We start from the raw sequence: 27,747 nt of genomic DNA, 5'->3' as shown, positions 1-27,747 counted from the left end.
GTTGCAAGATACTGAGCATTACCACTAGTAGGACATCTACTCATCATTCAGTAACATGGCACATTATGGCAGCTTCAAGTTATCAATGGAAACTCTCAACAGCACTATTGCGCTGTGAATGGTATGCTGTCATGCAAAAGCAGTTAACACTAGGCAGTCGTGCAGGGATATGCAAAGTTCGGATTCGAACTGGGTTCCCCATTTTTTTACAACAATAGAACCAGGAACCTACGTTTCTACTGTAGAAATGCTAGTAATTATTCAAAACAATACAACAAATGAACAAGAATTATTCGCAACTTGAAGCCCCAAAAATAATTTTCTCTTCGGGCTACGCGTCTGTTAATGGTGGCCCTGGAATTGAACTGAGACATCAAATACTTTGATAAAAATTGTTTTTTTGGGTTCAAAGACCGTCGTCCGTTTGAGTTTGTTCTCGAACCCGAAAAAACAATTTTTATCAAATGATGGCCGCGAAAACCTTATAGACTATTTATCAAATACTTTATTATGCAAGGCCATAACTACGATTTTTGCCGCTTCCACAACTTTAAAATTTGATAATTTTATAACGGTGTTCTTTGTTCCACCTAAAATTTCCGTCCCATAAATTTTTCCGCCCAGGGCAATTGCCCCTCCTGCCCCCCCTCCCCCACTTACCGCCCTGCAATCAATTTAACTCGGATAATAATGCAGTTATTATAAACTCTAATTAAAACAATAGACGAATTGAGTACAACCAATTTTTAAGCTAGTTTTTGGACCCTCAATACCTAAGTTTTCATTTTCCCTTCTTTCCATAAATAGTAAATGCCTTTTTTAGTGCCTATTTCGACCATTTTTAGTGACTAAACTTCTGGGCTCTATTGAATATGATTTCAACTATCAACGCATTCCTGAAATAATGAAAAAATAAGTGTAACTCTTTCCCCTATAAGATTTATGTTAGTAACTCGAAAAGTTGGGGAGCGACTCCATAAAAATGCTTTGGAGGGGGGGCCGCAAAAATATTTCTGCACCTTATATTTAGTACATATGAGTTATTGCAATATTGTTACCAGAGGTGCCAATATTGCATATCTGACCCGCAGCCTGAAAAGGCTGTGTACCCCTGGTTTAGAAGCAGTGGCGTAGCCAATTAAAATTTTGCTTACATTGGCACCTATTCTCCTAAATGTCTTTCGATCTTTAAAAAAATTTAATGGAAAAAATTTGAATTTTTCGTTTTCTACGTTTATTGACTAAAATGATGAGTGAGAAAAATAAAAAAAACCTCCATTTATATATGCCTCTTGCAGTTTCAAAGTGATAAGGGTTTGTGCTAATCCTTTACGAGAAGAAAAAAGAAAGTGGAAATTTTCATTACCATTTTTGAAAATTGCTCTCAAGCTCTTTGTCTGTAACAAGGTTCAGATCAGCCTCTGTTCCCACTTTTATTAAAGGACAGAATCTTGCCCCCTTCTTGCTGTCACTTTCCCCCCACTATTGCTAACTCTCGGTAGAGCTCCTAGAAATATCTTTCATAGGTGCCTCAGTTCTAAGGATATGGTGTTCACAAAATGCTCATTCTGTTATGAAGAGCAACCAAAAGCTTTGACTAAGGCGCCTTCTGAAGATAGTAAGCATGGGAACCTATTGTGGAGAGACCACTGAACCTATGAAGTAATGGCTAGGATTCAATCTCCAAGAAGTATCTCCTTTTCTTTGGGCACGTTAGGTAGAGCTTGAGCTCCTAGAAATACCACCTTATATATAAAACTGTTGGCTAGATTTAGACTCCTAGAAATGCCACATTATATGCAGGTGCCTTTGCAAGAGCTACTAGCTTGTGTATAGGGTAGTGTCAAAGACTAGGAAAAGGTGGAAAACTGCTGAGCTTTGGAACCTGAAAAACCTTTGTCAGCGTCACGGCTCTGTGAAACCCCTGAAAAGGTTGGAGGCGCACCAGGGTGCTGCGGCACACAGTTTGAGAACGCCTGGCCTAATGTAAAAAAGAACCACTTCAAAGAACTGAATGGGCTGCAACAATTCAAAAAACACTTCCAGATTCTATTTTTATCCTTCAAGTCATATTTCAAACTAAGACATTCAAATTCTCAAAAAAAACACAATTTTAAAATTTTAGTAAAAAACACCCTGCTAATGTTATTGAAATTTTTAGTATAATATTAAAAGATTTAATATATCACAGAAGGAGTTCACATATTACTATTGCACTTATGTGATAAATTATCATATATGCCGAAATTTCGGCATATGACTTGACTACAAGAGTTCCACTGTCTGTGTGATTTCCAACATCCAAATGTTTGCTGATGGGCATCTTTGGAGTGACTGAACAGAGGGAGACTAATTTACGATGTCTGCATGAATAGTAGACTTCATATCGTAGTATTGCCGATGAGGGCATAGATCACTGGACGTTGTATTACCACACACCAGGGCACACTATATGGAATTAGCACAGCGTCGGTACCTGTAGAAATCCAATCGATTGAAATCTGTCAGGCAAATGACGCAAGGTTATTGATGAGGCGTCAATCATCAGATATTACTTCTAAGATTGCCAATGGATGCAATTTGGAGGATGATTAGAGTCAGGATCCAATGAGACATAGACACTGAGGATCGCCAGAGTTGACCAATTCCAACGACATGGTAGACGATACCAACTTGATCAGCATCGAGGATATTAGATGTAGAGAATTTCCATCATCACATGGTACATTTTGGGAAAGCTAAGTCACAGCTCACATTAGAGAATTAGTATTGACTCATCATAAAAAGTCCGGACCAGCCGAGACACAAGCACAAATTTAATAAGACATTTCGGAATAAAGTTTCAAGCCAAGGGCCAAATGAGAATTTAGTTGAACATTAAGGGATATAATTCCAAGCCAAAGGCTAGATGAGATTTCGTTACACATCTACTGATATGTAAAACACTAAAGCACCACTGTGCTACAACATTGCAGAAATAAGTTAGAGAAACAAATGCAATAAACACAATGAGAAGATAAGTGTCTGAGAGAGAATCTGATTTGCTTTAAATTTGATCAGAAGATATTGAAAATGCTAAGATATTTTTAACAAAATGTAAAATCAATCAGAAGGGAATTTATACATTGATTATTAGTAAGTATATAAATGTGTGCCTTCAACTGTTGATTAAAGTGGATCCTGCTTATAACGTTTTTCAAAAACCGTCATAAAACCATTATAAATAGGAAAACACTTTAAACAAGAAATCGCAATTAGAATTACTTATTGTTAGGACCATGAAAATAAGTTGTACTGAGTGGAAAAACATTCTAAATGGGAGAAACGTTATAAGAGCGGGATCAACTGCATATTTGTTTTAGATTTATTACATGTGGAATTCCATACGTTAAATTCTCAGTGCTAATGAGCTTCTTTGCAAGTTTTTCCTACTAGTAGACAATGAAAGTAAATGAACCTTTTTGGATAGAACATGTTTTTAGAAATGATTATACTTGATTCACAGATACCTTCTTCTCTTACCCAGAACATGACTCACCGCTCAGTCTCAATGAAGAAATATAAGCAGGTGATCAAAGACCTGGAGCATACTGGAAGAAAATTAATAGATACCATTGAATTATGGGGGGGGGGGGGGAAGCATAATTTTTTTAAAGATAAATTTTTTTTTGAGAGGGACCCACTTTCACTCATAAATGACCCAGATTTTTAAAATAATATGCTACTGCATATATGTATATAAAAACTGTATTTTATTTACTGCCAAAAATTTAAAGTGCTACAAAACTGATGAATACTACTACAAAAACAACACTTTTCCTGCTACAAAAATCAAATTTTCATTTTCCACTCCTGGAATTTGGTCAGGGGAAGTCAGGGAAATGATCAAGCAGATTTTACTGGGAACCCTGACTAAGTAAACAAGTAAAAGACAGAAAATATGAAATTGGGACGGCTAGAAGGCTTTGAATTTTGAATGGCAGGGTTGGTAAAAAAAAACCCAAAAACCTTTGCCGGTAACATATATATGAATAGCTTTGTGAAACGAAAAGGTATATTTAATGCTTAGACTCATTATTTGTAAGAGAAATAAATTGTAATTCAACAATTTTAGATCTGCTAATTGAATTTCTTTTTACAGTGCATAAATTTTTGAAATATTTATATCTTATTATATAACATACAGTTCTTGGGAGAGAGAAATGGCAGCAAAATATAAAAATGTAATCCATAGGGCTGCCCGAAAGGACGTTGTGTCCCTTGAAGCTCAATATGATTATTGTATTCATGTCTTGTCCTTTCTATGCGGTTTTTGTTTTGTCTTTGAAATGTATTTTGTGTTCGTTTTTGCAAATAAAAAAAAAAAGTCTTACCTTCTTTTAGACTGCAAAGTATGATGTCAGATTCAATAAAGTGACAATGTATAACTGTACACATTCATCTCGAAACCTTATAACGATGTAACACAAGCTTATGACAAAGTGGATAAACACTTGTAATATGCTTGTTTTTATGAAAGTCATAAAATTTCTGTTTCTTCAAGAATTAAATTCCATCTCAAATTACTCAGATCCTTATGGTTGACATTGAAATTTCCCGCCAACCAATCAAAGGTCTAAATTAATTTTTTTTCTTGATTTGTATTTATGACCCGGCCTTAAGAACCATATTGACTAGTCTCAGTGGGGGAGGTGAACAAATACCCTAAGAACAGGTGGTGTCATACTCCCCTTTTATTTTCCTAGCAGTAATAGCATAATACTTTCTTTTCAGCAGAGGCAATGGATTGGCACCCCTCTAAAAAGTCATGAAAAAATACCCTACAGCAATCATTCTCTATTGGATTTTCTGACCCATCCCCTCCCTAACAGACCAATCAGTGTCCGGCCGAGGATAGCTTTGTGCTACGCCAGATAGCTATCTATTTGCAATTGCTCGAAAAAGATGTTCCATATCTCCTCATTTTGACAAACTTTAATTTTTCATCCCTTTACTTCTAGGATTACATATACTACCATCACTATAGCTAGAGCTAAAAATAATGTCAATTAATTGTCAACAAATCTTTGTCTGCCTTTTAATATGAAAAGTCTTGGGACCATTTCCTGTCTTTACTTCATTTTGCTGAAACCTCTTCTATAGTGTGTTATGGCCTACTGTCAACCCCACAACCTATGTTGGATGTAAACCACCCAGATTACGTGCAACACTTTTTCCCCCTTCCTCATGTTAATGTCATTTAAATAAAGAAAAGAAAAATCTATGTATTTTGTTTAAAATTAAATGTTTTTGGTTACTCTTTTTACAAATTTCTTCCTGGGGGCCCCCTTATCAGTAGCTGTGGCTCTCCTTCAGAGAGATTTTCATCCATGGCCCCCAGTGGAAAACCACTGGTTTAGACCATTGTGAGACAAGTTGGATTTATCCTACTGATTAGTAGTAGTCATTGCAAAATGCAATTCCTTGCAGCGGTAGAAGAGAATTTTTTTTTTAACCAAAGAAAATGCCATAAATTTTAGGTAATACAAGTGATACTTTTTTTTTCTTAAGGGACCCCAAGGGACTTAAAAGTCCTTCCAGCAGGTCTAAAGGGGGTTATAATCACGTTCCATATATATACTATATAATAATGCAGACAAGACATAAAAAATTTCAAATTAATTCAATTAGTTTAAAAGTTATAACTTTCTTTTTACTAAATATCTCTTTTGAAAACCAGCAATACCAATCAAATCTCCTCCGACCTATGAGATGAAATTCATTAAAATCTCCTCTGGGCTTGAAGGGTTAATTGTAATCTACTACATTTATATTATTTGGCAATATATCAATGATTTCCTCTTTATTTAAGACCAGATGAATTTTTTTGAAAGGATTTTTTTTAAAAAGTTGGAAAGTAAGACATAACCTAGAAAGTAGGACATTTTAACAAAAAGTAGGACCCCTGTATGTAAGGAGAGTTCTTGCAGATTTTTCAGTTTTGTGTATTGAAATATTAAATCAATTCAAAAACTCAGAAATCGGTATTAGACTTTAGTCTTACCTATAGCAAATACATGAGGAGGAAGAACACCTAGAGATTTTCCTTGATATTGGGAAATAGTTGATGAACTATACAGCTTTTTCATATCGTGATAAGGATTTACAGCCAGTAGGATATTAGCAACATATGTCTGAAAAAAAAACAAAGCCTATAAATATTAACAGTGTTGAAAATGATAAAAAAAATTCAGTTTACACATAATTGAACAGAAATGTACTACAGTTTCTTATAGCAAAGGCAACTTGAAAGGCTGATATGAAGAGTATGGATTATGCATTAATACAAAGGCTGCAACAAACAAATTGCCCAACAAGATGGCTGAATGAAAAAACATTTTTGCCTTTAACTAAAGCCTTCATCACTTGGTTATAGAAATATAAGAGGTTCACAACATAAGATTTTCCTTTCCTATAACCAGGCTGGTTATTCAAATACAAAATCTGAAGCCACAACAGGCAAATTACCCAAACAGGAGGCTGAAAAAAATTACAGAAAAAAAGTAAAATGTTAAAAAAGATATATATATTAGCAACAAAAATAAACGTAGGAGAAAAAAATCCAGAGATATGAACATAGAAAAAATGAAAAATTAGCTGAATATAGTTTTCTTGTCTAAAATAGCTGTTCACTTGCTCATTCAAAAATACATACATAGTGGTAAGATTTTATATAGGATTTTCAAAGAAAAACCACCAAAACAGAATGTATGAGAAAAAAATATTGAAATAGTGTAAAACCCTCCCTCATGGTTTGAAACAGTAGGCATCTCTGAAGGATGAATAGGCCTAATCACACTAAAAGTGTGTGGCAAAAAAATTAAAATAATTTTCAATTATATATTTCTCACAAAAAAAAAGCAGATGGGAGAGTGACATTTAATTAAAACAGTTGCCTCATTTCTCCTGAATCGACTTAATTTGTGAAATAATTTCCAGTTCTATTTGATTTGGAAGAAAGTACAAGTGATGGCTATTCTTCTCAAACTTTTCAACACAAAATTTGATTGGTTCAAGTCCTACAACACTAGTTGCCACCTATGTGTTACAAATGGAAAAAAAACTTGGGGAAAATTTTCTAATAAACTATTGATAAGAACAGATTTAAAATTATAAAAAAGATTAAATATAAAAGTATACTCATCCTGAAAATATATATTATTTATATAATATCCGATTCCAGCTTCCTTATGCTGTTCATTTTTTCAGAACTGCTAGCATCATCTCAAACAACTGATGCTATTGTGTGGAGAGCATAAATACTGAACAGTGGTGACATCATTTGTGGTGAATTGACATATTTTGATGACCAATCACAAAATTTTTTTTATTGTATCTAAACTTTTTGTAAACATGAATTTCACTCTTTTTGCAAAAGCATATTTTTATTGTGAATTACAGCACCGTTTTTGGTGTTAAAATGATCTAATAATATTTTTGGAGAGAGACGGAGAAGTACCTGATAATCTTTATTATTGAATATAATTCGGCTTCTTTTTAATTTACGAGTGAATTTTGTGTCTAAACTTTTGCAGTGCACTATATCTAAAGCCTTCCAGGATAAAACTGTCCACGACTTGTGAAACTAGTATTATAATTGCAGTTTCCTGAATACTTTAAGGACATTCTTATTAACTACCTGGATGAAATAAGTGCACTGCAAAAATACCATTGAGCTTCATCATTATAATAAATGTCTGCCCTAGGGCTCAATGCTAGGACCATTGTTATGGCTGTTAGCTGCAGATGAAATACTGTGAATGAAGACTATGAGCCACACCAAACATCAGGCATTCACTGATGATTTTCTAATCTCATTCAAAATCACAGCAGCCTCGCACTTCAACAAAAGAATGAGGGATGTACTGGAGAAACAAGCAGCATGTGCAGAAAAATATGGTTTGAAGTTCAGCTTCAGAAAATGCAGATATACAGCGAGCAAGAGAGGGAAAGACATAACAAAGAGACCAACCGTAACATGAAATACAATGAAACAACCAAATACCTTGGTGTCACAATATACAAATATAAATACAAATAGAACGCAACAACAGGCAAAATGCCCAACGAGGTGGCTGAGAAAAAGATGCCCATAACAAATATGGATGTCATATAATTCAAAAATACAGCAACCCAATTAAAAACACAATCACAAAAATTATAAACAATATATACAAATGATAAAATATTATACAATGCTCATAAAGAATATTATGGTTGTCTTATTCTAAGTATAGATATCTTCTCGATTTACAATAGACAGTTAGCTATTTTGATGATCCACTTAAATAACATTAAAGAAAATATGAAAAATACCATCTACAAGATCATTGGAGCAGATGAAGTGGTAAATGATTATAAACACACACTGATTGAGCTGAAAATAGCTCAAAACTGAGTTAAAAAAACTTGGAACTGAGTTACCACAACTGGAATTTCCATGGTAGTAAAGAACTGATTTCCTTAACTTTTGGTTTCATCCCCCCTTTCTTCAGAAATTTATTTCTCTCATCATCCCCGAACACAAGCAAATCCATAGGATCCTATATTATACCCGTAGCTTCTATCGCCCCCCCCCTTCACCATTCCATCACCCACCGGGGGGTGGGGCAATACTGCCCACTTTGGGAAACACTGTACTACACCATGGGCTGGTGCCACTTTTGTCTACTTCCAGAATGGAATGGAGAGGGAGGCAGAAATTTATAGATTGAATAATATATGCACGGTGTTTAGACTGAAATGTATGCATTGAGAAGGCCATTCCAGTTTTATTAAAAGAAGGAAATAGTGAATTTATACATCAAGTGATTCAAGCTCCTTGCTGGATGCAATAAAGAGAACAACAAAAAATACAGAAGTTCAGAATATTGAAAATTTACTTAGAGACACAGACATTAAACTTCTATGGGTTAGTGCACATACGGGAATAAAAGGAAATGAAAGAGACTTTGTGCAAAGAAGAAATGAAATAAATAAATATATTAAAACCAACAATAGAGACTACATAAAAAAGCTGTGTAAGAGAAAGATTCTGCAGAAATGGCAGGAGGAATGGACATTATTTTCAAAAAGAACGACCTATAACATTCCCAACAGTAGATGTTAAAAGAGTGGAAGGGAACTTCTTCCTGAACCAAATACTATAAGGGATATGGATCATTTGCAGAGCATCAAAACAAATACTTCGGAAAACCCCTGATGCTTTTTGGGTTAGCTGAATGCATTGTATACCATATACAACCTATGACAATAAAGTTCGGTGAATAGTCCTGTAACATTAACGTAGATGAAATGTTAATGAAAGTTACCTTACTGTCCTTCGAAATAGTTACCTCCCATTACTATGCACCACTGAGGATCTCCTATACATGTTCTGGAAACTTTGCAAGAAGTCTTCTTTTGGGATGGAGTTCAAAAGCCTCGTCATGTTTCGTTGGATGTCAGGAATATCGTCAAATCTCTTTCCTTTCAAAGTGAGTTTGAGTCGTGGGAATAGGAAGAAGTCTGGAAGATTGAGATCTGGCGAGTATGGTGGATGTTCAATTTGCACCACCCCCTTTTTTGCCAGGAACTGTTTGACGATATTGGCTGTGTGCGGGCGAGCATTGTCGTGAACAAGAAACCATGAACCTTGTTGTGCATACTGAGGTTGTACCCTGCGTAGACGTTTCATGAAACGGGTCAAAATTTCAATGTACCTTGCAGCATTCATGGTCGTTCCCTCAGGTACTTTGAATTGATCTTTTGTTCGTTCATTTTCCTGTTCTCAGTTAAGAACCAACGCATTAAACAAGCACTTTGTAAAACAAGACTTTCACGGAACACAAACCACGCTCAAGTGAACAACGGTGGCGGTAGATGGTCAACACCTGCCGCTACGCATGTGCAGCGTTTTGCTTCGCCAGTGTTGCCAGATCGGCCGTTCTGACTTCATTCACCGAACTTTGTCAGAGGTTGTATATCGGTGCAACATAATATATAGGAGCAAATATTGGATGAGCATGAGAAATCAATTAAATTTGAAGAACAAGACTGTACAACTACCAGTATTACTGAAAACAATGCCAAAAGACAATTTATGATTGAAATAATAGAGGAGGCCTGTAACGGTACCTGTTGCAACTCTATGTATGGGTCCACGGATCAGTCTCAAATCGGTCGCAGCCGATCAGCAACATCATTCTATGAATAATTAAATTACATATTTGTACTCACTTGTTCTCTGGATGGTTGGCCGCGGACCTCCACCCGAGATTCACTCATTTGTTGACAATATTTCCACCATGCAATAGATCTAATGAAACCTGATTAATTCCCCCATTAGATGTTATTCTTGCTGCCATTGTAAAGTAATTTTATTGTAAAAATGTTTGTGACATGTAATTATGCAAATCTTAAGTATTACGTCATAGTTTCCATGTAAAGATGGAATGTTCAAGGAGGACAGTTGGTCCTAAAATATCTTTACCTGCAGTTGTATAAATACCCTTCGTGCCTACAGATTGATCACTATTTCTTCCAGCTGAACTTGTTCGTTCAGTTAATGATTAGTGTTTTTTTACTAATCTTTAGCCAAAACTACTTCAGTTTAATTATGTAGTAACCAGTTGAATAATTACTCATTCGTTTTTGGCACGTCTGAACACGTACTAATATGAGCCGTAAAGAGAAAATGTTCTCACCTTGAGATGTTCTAGGAGTTCAGTCTCATCAGAGAAAAGGTGTTTTTTTATATCGAGATTTGAGATGAACTATATCAGTTGATGTTCCAGATATATTTCCTATATTGAAACCTTCCTATATGAGCACATCAATGGAGAATGTCAGTGCTTCTATCTACAACAGTTTCTTGGGAATTAGATGATTGATTTTAACGACTCAAAAAGGATTGCCATTGCCTAGTTTCAATGATCAAGAAAGATTTCATGAAATGACTTGGGGGGGGGGGGTCATGTGAGATGTAAAGTCTACTGAAAACCTGAACTTTGGTGAGAGCTAATCTTTTTGTTTTGTTGTGATACAACTTAAAAATTAACTGTCAATAGTTCAAAATGGAACTTTAATTTTTGCGGCTAGAATGTAAAAACTGAATGGAAATTTATCAATAATTGCAAAATGTATAACTGTTGAATTTGTTGACATTTGATAAATGATCTGTGAAAAGAATCATTTCATTTTGGATACTTAAAACCTAACCTGGGTATGCAATAGTGCGTTGCAGGCTACAGCAAGATATAGTCTGGATCAAGGTGGAAACAATAAAACTAATAAGGTGAGTGACTAAGTATGAACCATAGCGGATTAGTAACCAAAATCTCCTGCTACCTTAGTGCGATGACAACCCCAATTTTCTGAGTCTCAGGGATTTGAATAGAATTATATTGACATTTCTAGAATGCGATCGACCAATATCTTTTTTGGTCATATGTAAGGTATATGCATGTTGTGTGTTCAGAATTCAAAGCCTTCTAGCCGTCCCAATTTCATATTTTCTGTCTTTTACTTGTTTACTTAGTCAGGGTTCCCAGTAAAATCTGCTTGATCATTTCCCTGACTTCCCCTGACCAAATTCCAGGAGTGGAAAATGAAAATTTGATTTTTGTAGCAGGAAAAATGTTGTTTTTGTAGTAGTATTCATCAGTTTTGTAGCACTTTAAATTTTTGGCAGTAAATAAAATACACAGTTTTTATATACATATATGCAGTAGCATATTATTTTAAAAATCTGGGTCCTTTATGAGTGAAAGTGGGTCCCTCTCAAAAAAAAATTTATCTTTAAAAAAATTATGCTTCCCCCCCCCCCATAATTCAATGGTATCTATTAATTTTCTTCCAGTATGCTCCAGGTCTTTGATCACCTGCTTATATTTCTTCATTGAGACTGAGCGGTGAGTCATGTTCTGGGTAAGAGAAGAAGGTATCTGTGAATCAAGTATAATCATTTCTAAAAACATGTTCTATCCAAAAAGGTTCATTTACTTTCATTGTCTACTAGTAGGAAAAACTTGCAAAGAAGCTCATTAGCACTGAGAATTTAACGTATGGAATTCCACATGTAATAAATCTAAAACAAATATGCAGTTGATCCCGCTCTTATAACGTTTCTCCCATTTAGAATGTTTTTCCACTCAGTACAACTTATTTTCATGGTCCTAACAATAAGTAATTCTAATTGCGATTTCTTGTTTAAAGTGTTTTCCTATTTATAATGGTTTTATGACGGTTTTTGAAAAACGTTATAAGCAGGATCCACTTTAATCAACAGTTGAAGGCACACATTTATATACTTACTAATAATCAATGTATAAATTCCCTTCTGATTGATTTTACATTTTGTTAAAAATATCTTAGCATTTTCAATATCTTCTGATCAAATTTAAAGCAAATCAGATTCTCTCTCAGACACTTATCTTCTCATCGTGTTTATTGAACAACGTGTTTATTGCATGTCTGTGATCGCCGTGGCAACCAGAAGTTTTTTTCAAAGGAATAGCCAACTCAAAATTTGAAATCTTATGAAAATCAGCCGATTACCATTGCGAAATTACAAGTTCCAAACACAGATTTTCACCAAAAGCAAAATTTGGGGGGACGTTGTAAGGGGCCTCTTCCTTTCCTCCCCCGGAGATCATAAATTAAAAATATTTTAGTAGAGAATTAAAATATTTGAATAAAATAATTCCTTTTACACTATCTGTTAAGAATTAGATCCTCTTGTGCCCCTCTAAAAGTTGATTCTGCTTACACACCCGATTTCTGTGATGCGAAACAGTGACTACCGCATAGCAGCTAGATGACAAAACTGTGGATATTCAAGATCGAGTTTTTACAGATTCAGTTTTTTCCACGATATCAAGAAAGTCTTACAATTTGAACGGGCGTTCCAATCCTTTACGATATAAAAAAAAGCGCATTCACAATATTGTAGGAACAAGGCAAATTTACGCCGTATAATCGCGATCTTTGAATGCTGGCCGATAGCCGCGAAAGCACCGCAATTTCCCGCATATAGCCGTAAGGGAGAAAATCTGCAGGGTAATAAAAATCCGAAATTTGAAACTTCTGTACACGGCCCTTCATTCAGGGAAGCAACCAAATATCCCTCATCTTATTCTTTAATAACCCGCGTGTATATCAATACAGTAGTGTACAAATTAGTAAAACCAGTTTTTCAAGGTCACCCAATCATGATACACTGTAAAAAAAAAAGGGAAAAAGTTGGAGATTTTTCTCTACTTTTTTCTTAGAACTAGGAAAGGGGATGCGTGAAGAAAATTTTTTACGCAGCCTTTACCGAAATTCCGGGCATCTCTGTACATAGAGACTTCCTTTAGTAGAAATAATTATATTTTTTTAAGTATTCAATTCATAAAATTTTTTTGAGAGACTTCTTGATATTTATATTTTTACATTTTCTACAATATCAACAAATGAGAGGCTTTTAACATACAGACGACGTTTCAGATTTCAAAAATAATTTGAAAATGAATTTTTTTAGATTTAGCTTGTAGACTTGATATAATCACTAATTGAAAATAAAATCACTACAGAAGAGACATTACACTCATTCGAGAAGTAATTATTGTTTTTCTTGTTTCTGCCGCTGATGCAAGTCTAACTAGTGCATTTGTTCTCTTCAGTTTCAAGCATTTTTGAACGTTTGATCTTGCTTTTTTTACCAGTTTACCCATTTCATGTTTAAAATGTGTTTCTCTTTGAGTTTGCTCTTGATTATATTACGTCAATTTGATTAGACATACTTAGAGATGACTTCTTTTCCTGGGTCATTCTTAGAATATTTATTAGAAATTCTCAGAAATTTAAGTGATTAAAAACTAGACTTAAATTATTTTTAATTTAAACTACCGAAATAAAAATTATAAAATAATGATTAAACTATTAGAAATTTAATAGAATGATTCTATTTTCACAAAAAAATCCGAGTACATTTGTTTTCACTCTTTATTTTTAACTCACTTGTGATTGCTCCATGTATTTTATTTTCCAGCATCTTTGACAGATTTTCAGTTTCTCATTTTACTTCCAAGTTTTCTATTATTCATTTTCTACTATTCATTCTCTTGATATGCCATTTCTTTTTATGTTATCCACCAGCATGTTTAATGTTCAATGGAAAATAGTTTCCAGATGAGCATTAATTAAAATTACTTTGTCAAGACCATGGTAGTGGTTGGTTTCAAATGAACGAAAGATAATCCACGTTAAGTGTTGCACTTGTTGTGTGTTCAAGTGTTGCTATCTATCTTTCAAATCAAAAATGAGAATGAAAATGAAAAATTTTTCTGCAAATTTCAAATTATGACTATATTGGATGGAAAAATTTTCAGAAAACATTATAATTTATGATTCATCTCATCAAGCTGGAACACAACTCAAGATAGTATACAATAAATATGTGTAAGTTTATGAAGTAAGTGAATATAAATCATCATGACCATCCTTTGGAACTGCGTCTGTTTTGGAATCGGCTATAAACTGTAGATCCCAATATAATTAGACTAGGTATGCAGAATATGATAATGATGAGACAAAAATGGTCACTGTAGCCTGTGAGGGATGCTAGCTTGTTACCATATTATTTTCATTATCAGAGTGTCTACTACATATCCAAAGAAAGGTTTCTGAATTTTTGTTGACCTCTACTTGTCTGCCTAGATAAGCTTTGCTGGAATCTTACATCAAATACCTTTCAAACCAAATATGACCATGGTAATTTTAATTAATGCACAGCTGGAAACCATTTTCCATTGAACACTAGACATGATGGTGAATGGTGTAAAAGGAAATGACATATCAAGAGAAAGAATAGTAGAAAATAAATAACAGAAAACTGGGAAGCAAAATGAGAAACTGAAAATCTATTAAAAATGTTGCAAAGCTTGTCAAAGACAAAATAAAAATAGCTAAGTAAAACTATTACACAGTACAATTTTTAAATTTCCACACGTCAACTGAACGCTGGAAACTAACGAATAAAATACTAGGATCTGACTTCAAAAATCGCATACTACCCACTGAAACAAATTTACGCCTCCTTGCTAATAACTTTAACACTCATTTCATAAATATCACACAACAAACAATGGTACAAAATAACTTTCTACAATTCGTATGTTCCAGTGAAAACTCTATTTTTCTTGCTCCAACAGATATTGGTGAAATTACAAAAATTGTAAGGTCCTTGCGCAATTCGGCTACTTGTTTTGATATCATAACTGCAAAGGCTTTAAAAAGTCTTCCTTCCTGTACTTTACAACTTCTTACAGATCTTATAAATAATTGTATTGAAAATGGGGAATATCCTAAGTCTCTCCAATCAGCAGTTGTGATCCCTATTTACAAAAATGGAGATTCAAATTGTTTGCGTAACTATAGACCTATTTCTATCTTATCTCAAACCTCTAAAATTTTTGAAACAGTTATTAAATCCAGAATTTACTGTTTTTTATCTACTAGTAATTTTTTTTCGAAAAATCAACATGGTTTTTTACCTGTCAGTAATACAGAAACTGCTCTATTGACATTCACTGAATTTGTTTACAAGAATATAGATCATTCTAAAAAACAATAGGATTATTTCTAGACATCAAGAAAGCATTTGACAGTGTTAATCATAGTATACTACTCTCAAAATTATATGCTTACGGAATTAGAGGAAATGCATTTAGTATCATCAAATCTTATCTTGACAATAGAACCCAGATGGTAAAATGCAATAGCTTTCTGAGTAATGTCATGCAAATAAAAAAGGGAGTCCCTCAAGGATCGGTTATGGGCCTGCTGCTATTCATAATCTTTATCAACGATCTTTGTAACCTCGACATAGTAGGTAAAATTATAACCTTTGCTGATGACACAGTCATACTTTATTCAGGAACGGAATATTTGGCACTCACTGATATTATTAACAACGACCTCATCAAAATTAGAAATTGGTTTCAATGCAATGATTTACAAATAAATGTAACAAAAAGTAAATTTATAAATTTTTCTCTTCAATCCATTCCTCAAACCAACCATAATATAACTTTCCATGTCTGTTCACACTTCACCTCGTGCACGTGCCAATGTCTTGAACAAGTAACATCCATTAAATACCTTGGCGTTCATATTGACCAAAATTTGAAATGGAAATCGCATATTAAATACCTTCAAACTCGGCTCAGTTTCATTTTATATAAGCTCTATCATCTGAAACCGTACATTAATAACCACTTTCTCATAACATTCTATTATTCAATGTTTCATTCATATTTAATGTATGGTCTCTCAGCTTGGGGAGGAGATCATCTAACTAATATTAAACCTATTATTTCTCTCCAAAAAGAAGCTATCAGATGCATCACTAATCATTATGTTACCCCTCTATTTGATCAATTTCATCAATTAAGAATTCTCCCAGTGTGTTACCTCTACTTTTATAAATCCTTATTAATAATAAAAAAACATCAATACTCTGTACCTCTTAACGTATCCCGTACTTCTGCTCGTCTAAATGCCATCTACTCACTGCCATTAGTTCATAAAAATATTCTTAAAAAGCACTTTTGCTTTCTGATTAAAAAAATTCTATAATAATCTACCCAGAGAAATCACTGACACTACTGCATTTACTTCCTTTAAAAAACGCCTCAAACTTTACCTACTCGAACTCATTAACATTGAATCTCATTTCTGATTACAGCCTCTAATATTATGCTTAATTAAATCATATCTTTAAATCACCTCCCATAATCCTGTACAAATTCATGTGTTGGCTCCATATTTATTATGTATATCGTTAATATGTTATTAATATTTTATTTCTTTTGTTTATTTCGGGTCAATATTAAGTCTATATTAAGAACTCATGTTGATATTATTCATATGTAAATTTTAGCACCTCCGCCGTTGCATGAGAATATCCTTTATTATTTATATTGCAATTTTTAACATATTTTTTGTTAATTATACAATTTTTATCTGTAACTACTTTTTTTTAAATATTTTTTACCCATCATATATCTGAAAATAATATCACTGCACTATATTTTTTAAACCTATTCATTGTAACAACCAGTATGGGACATTTGTTTCCTTAGTTGCCAATAATATCATATAACATGTATTCACACAAATTTTAAAATGAAATTGAAAAAAATTGAAATTGAAAAGATGCTGGTTAATTCCATTTATGGTCCCCAAGAAATAAAATTGCGAGGAGCATAAATGGCATCATTGAAAAGTCAGCTTCTATTATGATGCAGCTTCAAAATTTCCTAAGGGAAAATTTTGTTTGTGGTGCAAGATGGCGCAGATTTGAAGAATTTCGGCATTTTTGTAGCAGTATGTAGCAAATGAGGGGAAAATTGTTAAAATTGTAGCAGAATGTAGCAGACGTCAGAAATTGTAGCAGTTTGTAGCAGATTTTCCACTCCTGAAATTCAAAAATTTCCCTGACCAAAAGCGCATACACTGTCAAGCGCATATATAATTCTAAACCATCCAATATCATTCTAAATTATCGCCGCCCTTATAATCGTGGGAACTATGTCCTGGGAGTGGGGAAAATCTGCAAATAATAGAAACCATAGTTTTTTATTTTATCGAACATCATGAGAAGAGCAGGGTGATGCAAAAGTATAAGGGAATGTAAAAGAGGATGCAGCGATTGACTGTTGACGTTTTCTGAAAGAACATTGTTATTTCTGTTTGCCGTTTGTTCTTCATATCAAGTATATTGGAGTATGTTGACAAGACTTCCTCTACCAATTTTTCTACATGTGAAGAATGTACCATAGAGGGATCTATATCATGAAAATAATCCATTGCTGATTTCAACTTGTGAAGCTCTCCTGCAATGTTACTCATGGTGAACTTGTTTTCTACTTCTTTATTTTGATCTTCGTCTGGTACCGCTTGTTGCATGAACAATCAGCTGCATTAATTCGTCCTTGGTCAATGCCTCTGAATTGCTATTAATTAGCTGTTCGAGTTCTCTTCTATATCCATATCATTGAACCCGCCTCCACCCACCTGTTTCGCTAATGTGACAATGTCTTTTATAATCTCTTCAATTGACTCTGTAAAAATGAATGTGTCCTGGAGTGCACATTGTGGATAAAGGTCAATCCAACCTGAGTTGACTGTTTCTCTCTTAAGAGCTGCCATTGTTCTAGTGATGACAGTAATGGCATAATGGTGTTTGGTGAAGTAGTAGTAATGGCATTAGAGATAGTGAAATTCTTCCATACCTTCAAGATATTTTCTGCATTTGCATCTTCTTCTATTGCCGCGCTGTGGTGGTCGAGTGGTCATAGTGACGGACTCGCATCGCAGGGACTCGGGTTCGAGCCCCACCGTCGCCACAGTGGTGGTCGGCTGAAGTTGGTTTTCTGTGGTTCCCAACTTCGAGGCACAAATGCGAGCCGATCTCCCCATTAAAAGTCTCGCCACAGAGAGCAACAGGCCTACAAACAGTACAAATATTCAGTCACTACACATCACTCACTTCACTTCTGAGATATAGATGGCAGCACTGAAAAATCATACACAACACTAAATACGCACTCGGTCTGTTAGGTACACACACTTACACTTCCGGCACAACTCACTAGGTAGTAAATTGCCTAAGGCAATAGACCTGAGTTGTGATCGGTTTGAAAAAAAAAAAATTTTCTTCTATTGCATGTACAATCATCTTCATTGAGTGGCAAGTATAGCGAGCTTCGAATGCTCGCATTACCCCCTGATCAAGGGGAGTGAATGATAGATGTTGTATTAGGGGACATATAACGGACTTCCACACCATCAGCTTTGAACTCTTTGACATCTGGGTGTCCAAGAATTTTATTCAGTATCAAAAGAACTTTGAATGGCGTGTCTTTACTCTCAAGGTACTTCCTGACTTTTGGAACGAAACATCGTTTAACCCAAATCCAGGAAAAGTGTTTTCGTGGACCAAGCTTTTCTATTGTTCATCCAAAATACTGTGCGGGACTTTGACTTATGCATTCCCTTCAATGCTCACGGATTCTTAGATTTGAAAATGACAGTTGGCCTTACAATATACCCATACACATTTGCACAAACAACATAGTGAGTGTGCCTTAAAACCAGGGGTTTGCTTTTCTTCTTGGGTTATAAATGTTCTCTGTGGCATTTTCTTCCGAAATAGTGCAGTTTCGTTAGCATTAAACACCTGCTGAGGTGAATATCCCTTCTGTTCAATAATTTTCGGCAGGGTCTTTGGAAATTTTCTAGCTGCTTCCTGGTCGGCAGTGGCTTGATCGCCAGTGATTTTTACTTTGCGTAATTGAAATCTTTTCTTAAATTTATGAAATCAACTTTTACTTGCATAAAATTCTGATGAAATAGATGTTTCCCTATCCCTTCCCTTTACAGAAGAGTACGTTAATCTTTTTGCTTTTTCCCATTAAAATATTACAATCAATTGGACTACCTTCTTTGTAGCAGCCTTGTACCACAAAAAAAAACCCACCTGCATTTTCAGTATGAGAAACACATGGATTCCGCAAGCAATGTGAAGTTTTTGCTGACACAGGTGCAGCTACAGCTGATCGAATTTCAGATTCCTTTTTCTTGATATATCTCACCGTAGATTTGTTGATTCCATAATGGCGAGTCACAGCAGCAATTGACTTACTTTCGCCAAGCATAGCCAATATATCCAATTTTTCTTGTAGAGTTTTCACTTTTTTTTTTTGCCTTTTTAGAGCATTATCAGTAGCACTAGACAAATGAGCCATTGTTATGTTGAATTGTCAAAATTCATCATAACCCCCTCTCTCCCAACTCTAAATTGAAACGCTGAATAATTCCCTTGAGGACTTGTACCTAGTACATTTTCATATAGTTTTGTATCGCAAAGGGGGCCTTTTTAACATACCCTCTAGAAAAATTCTCTTGGAAGCTTGATATAATTTCTACGCTACTGGCGGGTTAGGGTGTTTCTCTCGCTTGTGATTGAAATTTAAAATGTGTTAGTTTGATGGTTTGAAACTGCTGGAAATGTAGGTTGTCCTCGTTTTCGCTCTTCGGTGTTGCGGAAGCAAATAGTATAATGTGAAATATTGTAAAATAGTGTAATGTGAAATATTGTAAAATAGTGTAATGTGAAATATTGTAAAATAGTGTAATGTGAAATAACAGTAACAAGTAAACAGTGTGGAGTGAAGTTAACATATAAAAAAATCGGCGACCACATGACAGCTGACAGCTTTCCGAGGGTTCGCCCACAGGCTATCTTGTTTGATGGCACAGACCATCGTCATGTAGCTATTCATGTAAAATAGCTCCGGTCCGATTTTCACCTAGCATCAGAGAGATACATCTACAGTTCTTGCCTCTTTGCACACTGGCTTCTAATAGAGACCCACCACGAATTCACTGCCAACGACCACCAGTGTAAAGACAGAGGGTTTCTTCAAAATATGGACAAACTTGTGATTCCGGAGTGTTTTCCCATTCAGCTGCCATCATCCTATATACAGAACTCAAATTTTGTAAACAAAACATGTGAATGACGATTGCTGTGAGCGTTGCTGAAAAAAATTCCAATGAAGGAAAAAACCGCAAATGGGGGGGGGGGGTTTACTATATATCATTTCCTGGTAATATATACTATTGAAAAGCAAATTACAGACAGAATGTTAATATTTTGCCACCACCACCCCTTACAAAATCAAATTGTTTATATGATCCTGCACACAATACCAGTTTTCTTGGAAATCTCACACAGAGATAATTGCACAAACAACACATCGTAAGTCTACTTTAACTTGCCTTAAAACCATGGGCTTGCTTTTCTTCTTGGGTGATAAATGCTCTCTGTGGCATTTTCTTCCAAAATAGTGCATTTTCCTTAGCGTTAAACACCTGCTGAGGTGAATATCCCTTCTGTTCAATAATTTTCGGCAGAGTCTTTGGAAATTTTCTAGTTGCTTCCTGGTCGGCAGTGGCTTGATCAGCAGCGATTTTTACATTGCGTAATCCAAATTGTTTCTTAAGCCTATGAAATCACCTTTTACTTGCATAAAATTCTGATGAAATAGACGTTTCATTAGCCCTTCCCTTCATAGAAGAGTAAATCAATTTTTTCGCTTTTTCCCATTATAATATTACAATCAATTGGACTACCTTCTTTGTAGCAGTCTTGTACCCATAAAAAAAACCCTGAATTTTCGGTATGAGAAACGCATGAATTCCGCTGGCCAGTGGTCGGCAAACTCATCAGTCAACAGAGTTAAATATCAAGAGTAGAACGATTGAAATTTCTTTTTAGAGCCAAATTTTTTTTAACTTCAACTGCAGTAGAACTTAGATTATCCGAACACATCGGGACCGAAGGGCACGGGCGTCGGAAATGTTTCGAACCTGTGGGTTCTCGTCTTGAGCGTTATATTGGAAATTACGATTTCTCAATCAATTCTGGGGGGTGCTCAGACTCGTGCCACAAATTACCGTGGGTGCTCGAGCACCCACAGCACCCCCGGCTCCGACGCCACTGCCGAAGGGTGCTCGCAAAAGTGAAAAGTTCGAAAAATCGATTTTGAAACTAAATCGATAACGACAGTAATTCAACGACAAACGATTTCCCTCCCCCCGGCAATAAAAACCGTGATAAGAACTGTCTTGTTGTCAAGAAGACACACCCCTGCCTCTCATTAAGGCACACCCATAGGATTAAGATGAATTCGTCAGGCAAAAAAAAAAAAAGGCTGATAAATCTGCTCCTATTTAAGCGTTTGTTTGCTTGTCAACCGTTTATAACAAACTGTACCCGGATCCACCCACACGTGCATCAATAGCTCATAGGTACAGTTATGTACAATTGTTTGGAAGTGAATTATTGTACAATAGAATGAAGCCATCGAGTTGGGAGATAAGGATTCACATTCCAAGAAAATGGCAACTGTTGAGCATCATTTAATATAGAAAACTGAAGATGAGTTAGATTGAAAAGATGTTCGGTTGGCCGCGTTGTTCGAAAAATTGATGTTCAAATGAATGAGGTTCTACTGTATATAGGTAGGTACATTGTTATTAACTTAATTAGGATACGCCTAAGCTAGCCTTTGCTAAAAATGTGCTCGATCTGATTCAGGTACGTTCGCTGAAGTCGACCCCTTCCAACTCTCCCATCCACACTCGTCTTCTATACTTGTTCCGTCTATCTCAGGAGCCCCAGGAGCATTGTCTTCAAATGGTCACCCCTGGTGGATCGCTTCAGAGATGACCGATGTTGGATGCAGATGGAGAGAGGTGTCTACGGGAGATTCGTCATGAGAGGTGGCGGCCCAGGAGTGTCGTCTTCAGAGGTGTGGTTCCTGGTGGATGGCTCCTAGCAGTGTTGACTGATGTTTGATGTTGGATGGAGAGAGAAGGACTCGGGAGAGCTGTCATGAGAGGTGGTGGCTCAGGAAGTTAGGCTTCCATAATTGATCTGGCCGGGTAAAGGTTGATGTTCCTTAGTATGGGAAAACATTGCATGTCCCCCCCCCCCCATGTTCAGAGAGGAGACTAGTCTTTTGTGTCTATCTACCTAGGAGTACCTTAGGAAAAAGCCTCGTTTTCCACACAATTTTTTTCTGAACATCCCAGTTTCGACCCACCTGATTGGTCGTGGAAGTGTCATGTGACAACAGTGTCAGGCTTTCACTCTTTCTTTCAGCAAAAGCCAGCGAAAAAGATTACTTACTCGAGAGGGGAGGGAAAGAGAGCGAGAACAAAATGGTCAAAATGCATGTCTAAACATGGTTCAACAAAAATTTGGAATTTTTGTGCTCCCGTATGTGGTATTTTGTGGAAGAGCCACACTCAAAGGGGCCAAAAAGCCACACATGGCTTGCGAGCCGCAGTTTGCCGACCACTGCCATAGACGATGCAAAGTTTTTGCTGTCACAGGTGCAGCTACAGCCACGACTGATAGAATTTCAGATTCCTTTTTCTTAATATATCTTACTGTAGATTCATTGATTCCGTAATGGCGAGTCACAGCCGCAATTGACTTACTTTCGCCAAGCATAGCCAATATATCCAATTTTTCTTGTAAAGTTTTCACTATTTTTTTTTTTTGCCCTTTTAGATCATTATCAGTAGCACTAGACAAATGAACCATCCTAAACATACAGAACTCAAATTTTGTAAACAAAACATGTGAATGACGATTGCTGTGAGCTTTGCTGAAAAAAAATTCCAATGAAGGAAAAAAACCGCAAATAGAGGGGTGTGACTGTATATCATTTCCTGGTAATATACCATTGAAAAGCAAATTACAGACAAAATCAGACGTGCCAACTTTTGGAATCCAGAAATCTGGAGATTCTCCTGAAGAGGGTAACCCTCCCCTGCCGCGGCACTGATAGACTCAACTGGAAAAAAATTCACAAAAAAAAATTTTGAATTTTTTTAAAAAATCAATTAAGAAAAAGTTCCCCCCCCCACCCGAGCAGAATATAATTCCATGTCAGTCTTTCCATACAGAATAGAGAAATCACTTCTACATGTACTGTTCATAAAACATAAGTTTCCTTTCGTGGATGCTATCAGTGATTGATAATATTGGGTATATGAATTCTTAAAAGCTTTATATAGCTTAAAGTTTTATATTTTCTTTCTGAAGACATTTAATCGGAGAAAAAAAAACTTCAAAATACAAAGCTGCTGACAAAAAACCTTGTTTTTACTGCCATGTGTTTACTGCACAGCTGTTAATGGAATACAATAACGATTATACAGGAATTTCTGCAACCAAGGTCATGCCCCTGATAAACTCTATGTAAAGTCACGTCTTTGCCAGTTGCTTAGATGCGGTCACCAAGACTGTTTTTATGGCTGCTTCTGATGGAAATGACCACGGCTGTCCTCTATGGGTGTTTTCCCTAACGACAACGGAAGTCATTGACGTCACGATAACGTGAAAGCTTCCATAAAATCTAATTTTCTGTGAATATCCGGAGAGCGGGAGGAAGGATAAAAAATCCAGAGTTTTTCTCCCGCCTAAATCCGGAGAGTTGGCAGGTCTGCAGAATGTTAATATTTTGTGACACCACTACCCTTTCCAAAATCAAATTGTATATATGATCTTGCACACAATACCAGTTTCCTTGGAAATCTCACACAGAGATAACTGAATTCAAATCATTCTTCAAAATATAAAGGTTCTCAACCCACAGGCAGGAAAAAAAGAAAAAGGATAAAATGTTTTTTTTTTTCAGAAGAGAGAAAGAAGTTAAGAGCTGATATTGGCTTTGTTTTCAAGAATGGAAAGGAGTCTACTCTTTAGATCCCTTCATCTATTTACTCAGAGGGCAGATTCAGTAACCGTGGCCAACATTGTTTTCCAGAGTATATATATTTTATATACTTTGCTGAAAAAAATTCCAATGAAGGAAAAAACCGCAAATGGGGGGGGGGGGGTGACTATATATCATTTCCTGGTAATATATACTATTGAAAAGCAAATTACAGACAGAATGTTAATATTTTGCCACCACCACCCCTTACAAAATCAAATTGTTTATATGATCTTGCACAGAATACCAGTTTCCTTGGAAATCCACACAGAGATAATTGAATTCAAATCATTCTTCAACATATAAAGGTTAAAGGTTTTCTACCCACAGGCAGGAAAAAAAAAACCAAGAGGATAAAATGTTTTTTCAGAAGAGATAGAAAAGAAGTTAAGAGCTGGTATTGGCTTTGTTTTCAACAATGGAAAGGAGGGTCTCTCCACTTTAGATCACTTCATCTATTTACTCAGGGGGCAGATTGTTCCCTGGCCAACATTTTTTTCCAGTATATATATATATATATGTAAAATCCCACCCTTCAACTGATAAGACATTTATCTCAGTAAGGGATCTGGAGGAAAATGCTGATAAGGGGTTTTTCCTCTCCTTGGGGATCTGAAAAATAATCTTCCATGGAAAAAAGTGAAGGTAAACCACTTGAAAGTAGATTGATCCTCTTTGATTTTTTTTCCTTTTTAGATTTTCCAGGATTTTTCTCAAGTATTTAGAATTTTCCCTGACTTTTGACAAATATTTCACATTTTTCCTGACTGTTTTCAGATTCCCTGACTTTCCAGGTCACTGGGAACCCTCTTAGTAACATTTTTAACATTTTTGTTTCAATTTGTATATTTTATATTTTTCGCCTTGGTTTTAATCTTATATGTTTAACGCTTTTTACTTTAGTCTTAATGTGTGTGTTTTTATTTGTCAATTCATTTAATATTGACATCTCTACAGTAGAATCTCGATTATCGGTGCTCACATTAACCATGCCATGACAATTTCAATTCCATGTTCAGCTGTACCTCATTAGTTTTTTTTATTGGTTTGATGAAATCAAACATTTCTATTCTATAGAACTGGAGATTTCATTTTTGTACAGACCCCCACCCCCCACTATTCTTGGAGCTGAACTCCCATGTCTACATGTTGAAACGGCAGTCCCCATGTGCACACACAAGAAATGGACATTGTCCTGGGGTGATTGGCACTTTAAGATTTACAGCCAATCACAGGAAATGCCGACAAGTTTATCAAAATGTATGATTTATTTTGCAATTAAAAGGTAAGGCACAAGGAGATAAGGCGCTGGACCAGCCTTGAGCCGATGAGCTATGTTTGTGTCATTCTCATAGTACATTTTATAACTGTGCAGAATGGATGAAAGGAAAATGATAATTGTGTTTCTCGGTTATCTGTGATCATCTTCCCCCACATTAGCCCGGATAATCAACGTTCTACTGTATTTTTGTCATCAATGAAACCCAGTATATTTAATAGTGTGGTTATCCTTCAGTAAGTGTAATTTTTTACTAGATTCTTTCACACGGATAATGTGAATATATACAGTTGATAGTAATTTTGAACAGGTAAAATACATATACTTTTTTCCAATTTTCTTATTTTAACACCGGCAGTTTAAGTGTTTTTGATTATCTGTGTTCACTTTCCCCACCATTAGCCTGGATAATTGAGCTTCTACTGCACTATGAAGTTTTATATGTTTTTGTTCTTAACTTCTTTTAAAGCTCAGTCTATTATTGAAGTGTTGTTTGCTTATATTGCTGTGCAATTACAATCGCTGCATTGAACCCCCTTTGCAATTATGTCTGTGACGGCAGAATGTATTGGATTTTATCACATATTTCCTGCATATCCATTACAGAAACAGATTGGTCTAAGGCACTTACATCTGAAAATGTACCTATCTTCGTCTCTATGGTTGGAGTTTCTGGTCAATGTGGATGTCTTGGTCTGGTTTTCCATATATTCCTTTCACCTCTTCCAGGGCTCCCATTCAAAAAATTAGAAAAAGTAGGACGGGGAAGGGCACCCCCCTCCCCTCTAGACAACATAAAAATCCCTAAAAATTTTTTTTTTCATAGCACTATTTGAGTATTCTGTAAAATGGACTCGAACCAAAACAAAATGACAGAAATGACGGTTAAAAAAATTTTTGGCCAAAACAGTACTACAGACCACAGATAATTCTTTTCCGTCTCGCCTCACAATATAAATTACATTTTTTTTTTAAGAGTCTTCCACAGTCCAGACTGTCAACTCTTTTCGACAATCCACACAGCAGACATTTAAGTTCTTTTAAGAATGACATAGGTCTGATGTAAACAAGTCAAGGTGGACCAGATGGTTTTACTGTGCATTGTCCATTCTTTATTTAAAGGGATTTGTATGCATTTTAATGTTCAATGTCACTGTAATAATTTTTGATAAATGAAGCGCTTTAATTTCTAGCTCTTTGCTGAGTGTTGTAAATATTGTTTATGCCTCAAAAATACACAAGGCCATTGAATGCTATTGGGTAGCATAAGAATCCCCAAACAGGAATCTGTATTCAACTGCTTTGTTATGCAAACACATGCTGTTGTTTCACGTAATACACATAATGTGCACCATAATTTTGAATGATGAATGTTAGTTACTGTACAAGACAATGAAGTTGTAAATACAAAATTATTTTTCCCGTCAAGACAGAAGTTTATAATGACTACTCTATAAGTTGAACCCTTACACTAAGCAAATAAAAAATTAATAAACCAAATGGTCCACATACATAACTCCCGCCCACAAATAACCTTAAAAACGATACAATTTCTGCTTTGGCAGAATCATTAATCGCAATCTACAAAATTTGTAATATTTGGCAATATACAGATGCTTCCCTCCTAAATTAAAATCAATTTAACAAAGTTTGTTGATAGGATTTAATAGGAAACGTAGGAGAAAACAGAGAAAGTAGGAAAAGTAGGATGAGTGGGAGCCCTGCTCTTCTAATGGGCATCAAGGATTCATTTTTTGTCTCGGGTGAGAGGAGCTAGTGTCCAGTATCGTGTTTTGTACCTCTTCCAGGATCATTTCTTTTAGGCCTTGTCTGGTCTTGTGTAAATGAAGCTATGTGAAGAATTACTCATGCAATTTCTTCTTTGACAATGTTGACAAACTCTTTGTGTTTGCAGAAGATACAGCAGTCATGTTTTGTAACCTTTCATATTATGGCCTGATTACACAATGTTTCCTCATAGTCATGATATGTTGACAATTAGAAATGAATGGGTCCATAGTAGTGGCTCCTTTGTTCATCAGGACTTGGTAGAAATCCTCTGCAATTCCTTTCATGAGATGAGAAATTTTTTGGTCATTCGCCATTGGT

General features: G+C 35.5%; 1 protein-coding gene across 2 annotated transcripts in view; it reads right to left on the bottom strand.

Annotated features, from left to right (window-relative positions):
• jar (Myosin heavy chain 95F jaguar) overlaps positions 1-27,747 on the bottom strand; it is a 396,549-nt gene that overhangs the window by 348,747 nt on the left and 20,055 nt on the right. For both annotated transcript variants that reach the window (XM_089239616.1, XM_089239617.1), the window contains exon 5: positions 6,044-6,173. In XM_089239616.1, the coding sequence (XP_089095742.1) occupies positions 6,044-6,173 (130 nt within the window). The remainder of the gene's footprint in view (positions 1-6,043; positions 6,174-27,747) is intronic.

This window comes from Pholcus phalangioides, unplaced genomic scaffold, assembly GCF_987345545.1.
Source record: "Pholcus phalangioides strain wild (caught in Gottingen) unplaced genomic scaffold, Ppha-v1.0 ptg000011l_1, whole genome shotgun sequence".
NCBI lineage: Eukaryota > Metazoa > Arthropoda > Arachnida > Araneae > Pholcidae > Pholcus > Pholcus phalangioides.
The sequence above is the reverse complement of the archived record's forward strand: the minus strand, read 5'-3'. Positions and strand labels throughout refer to the sequence as shown.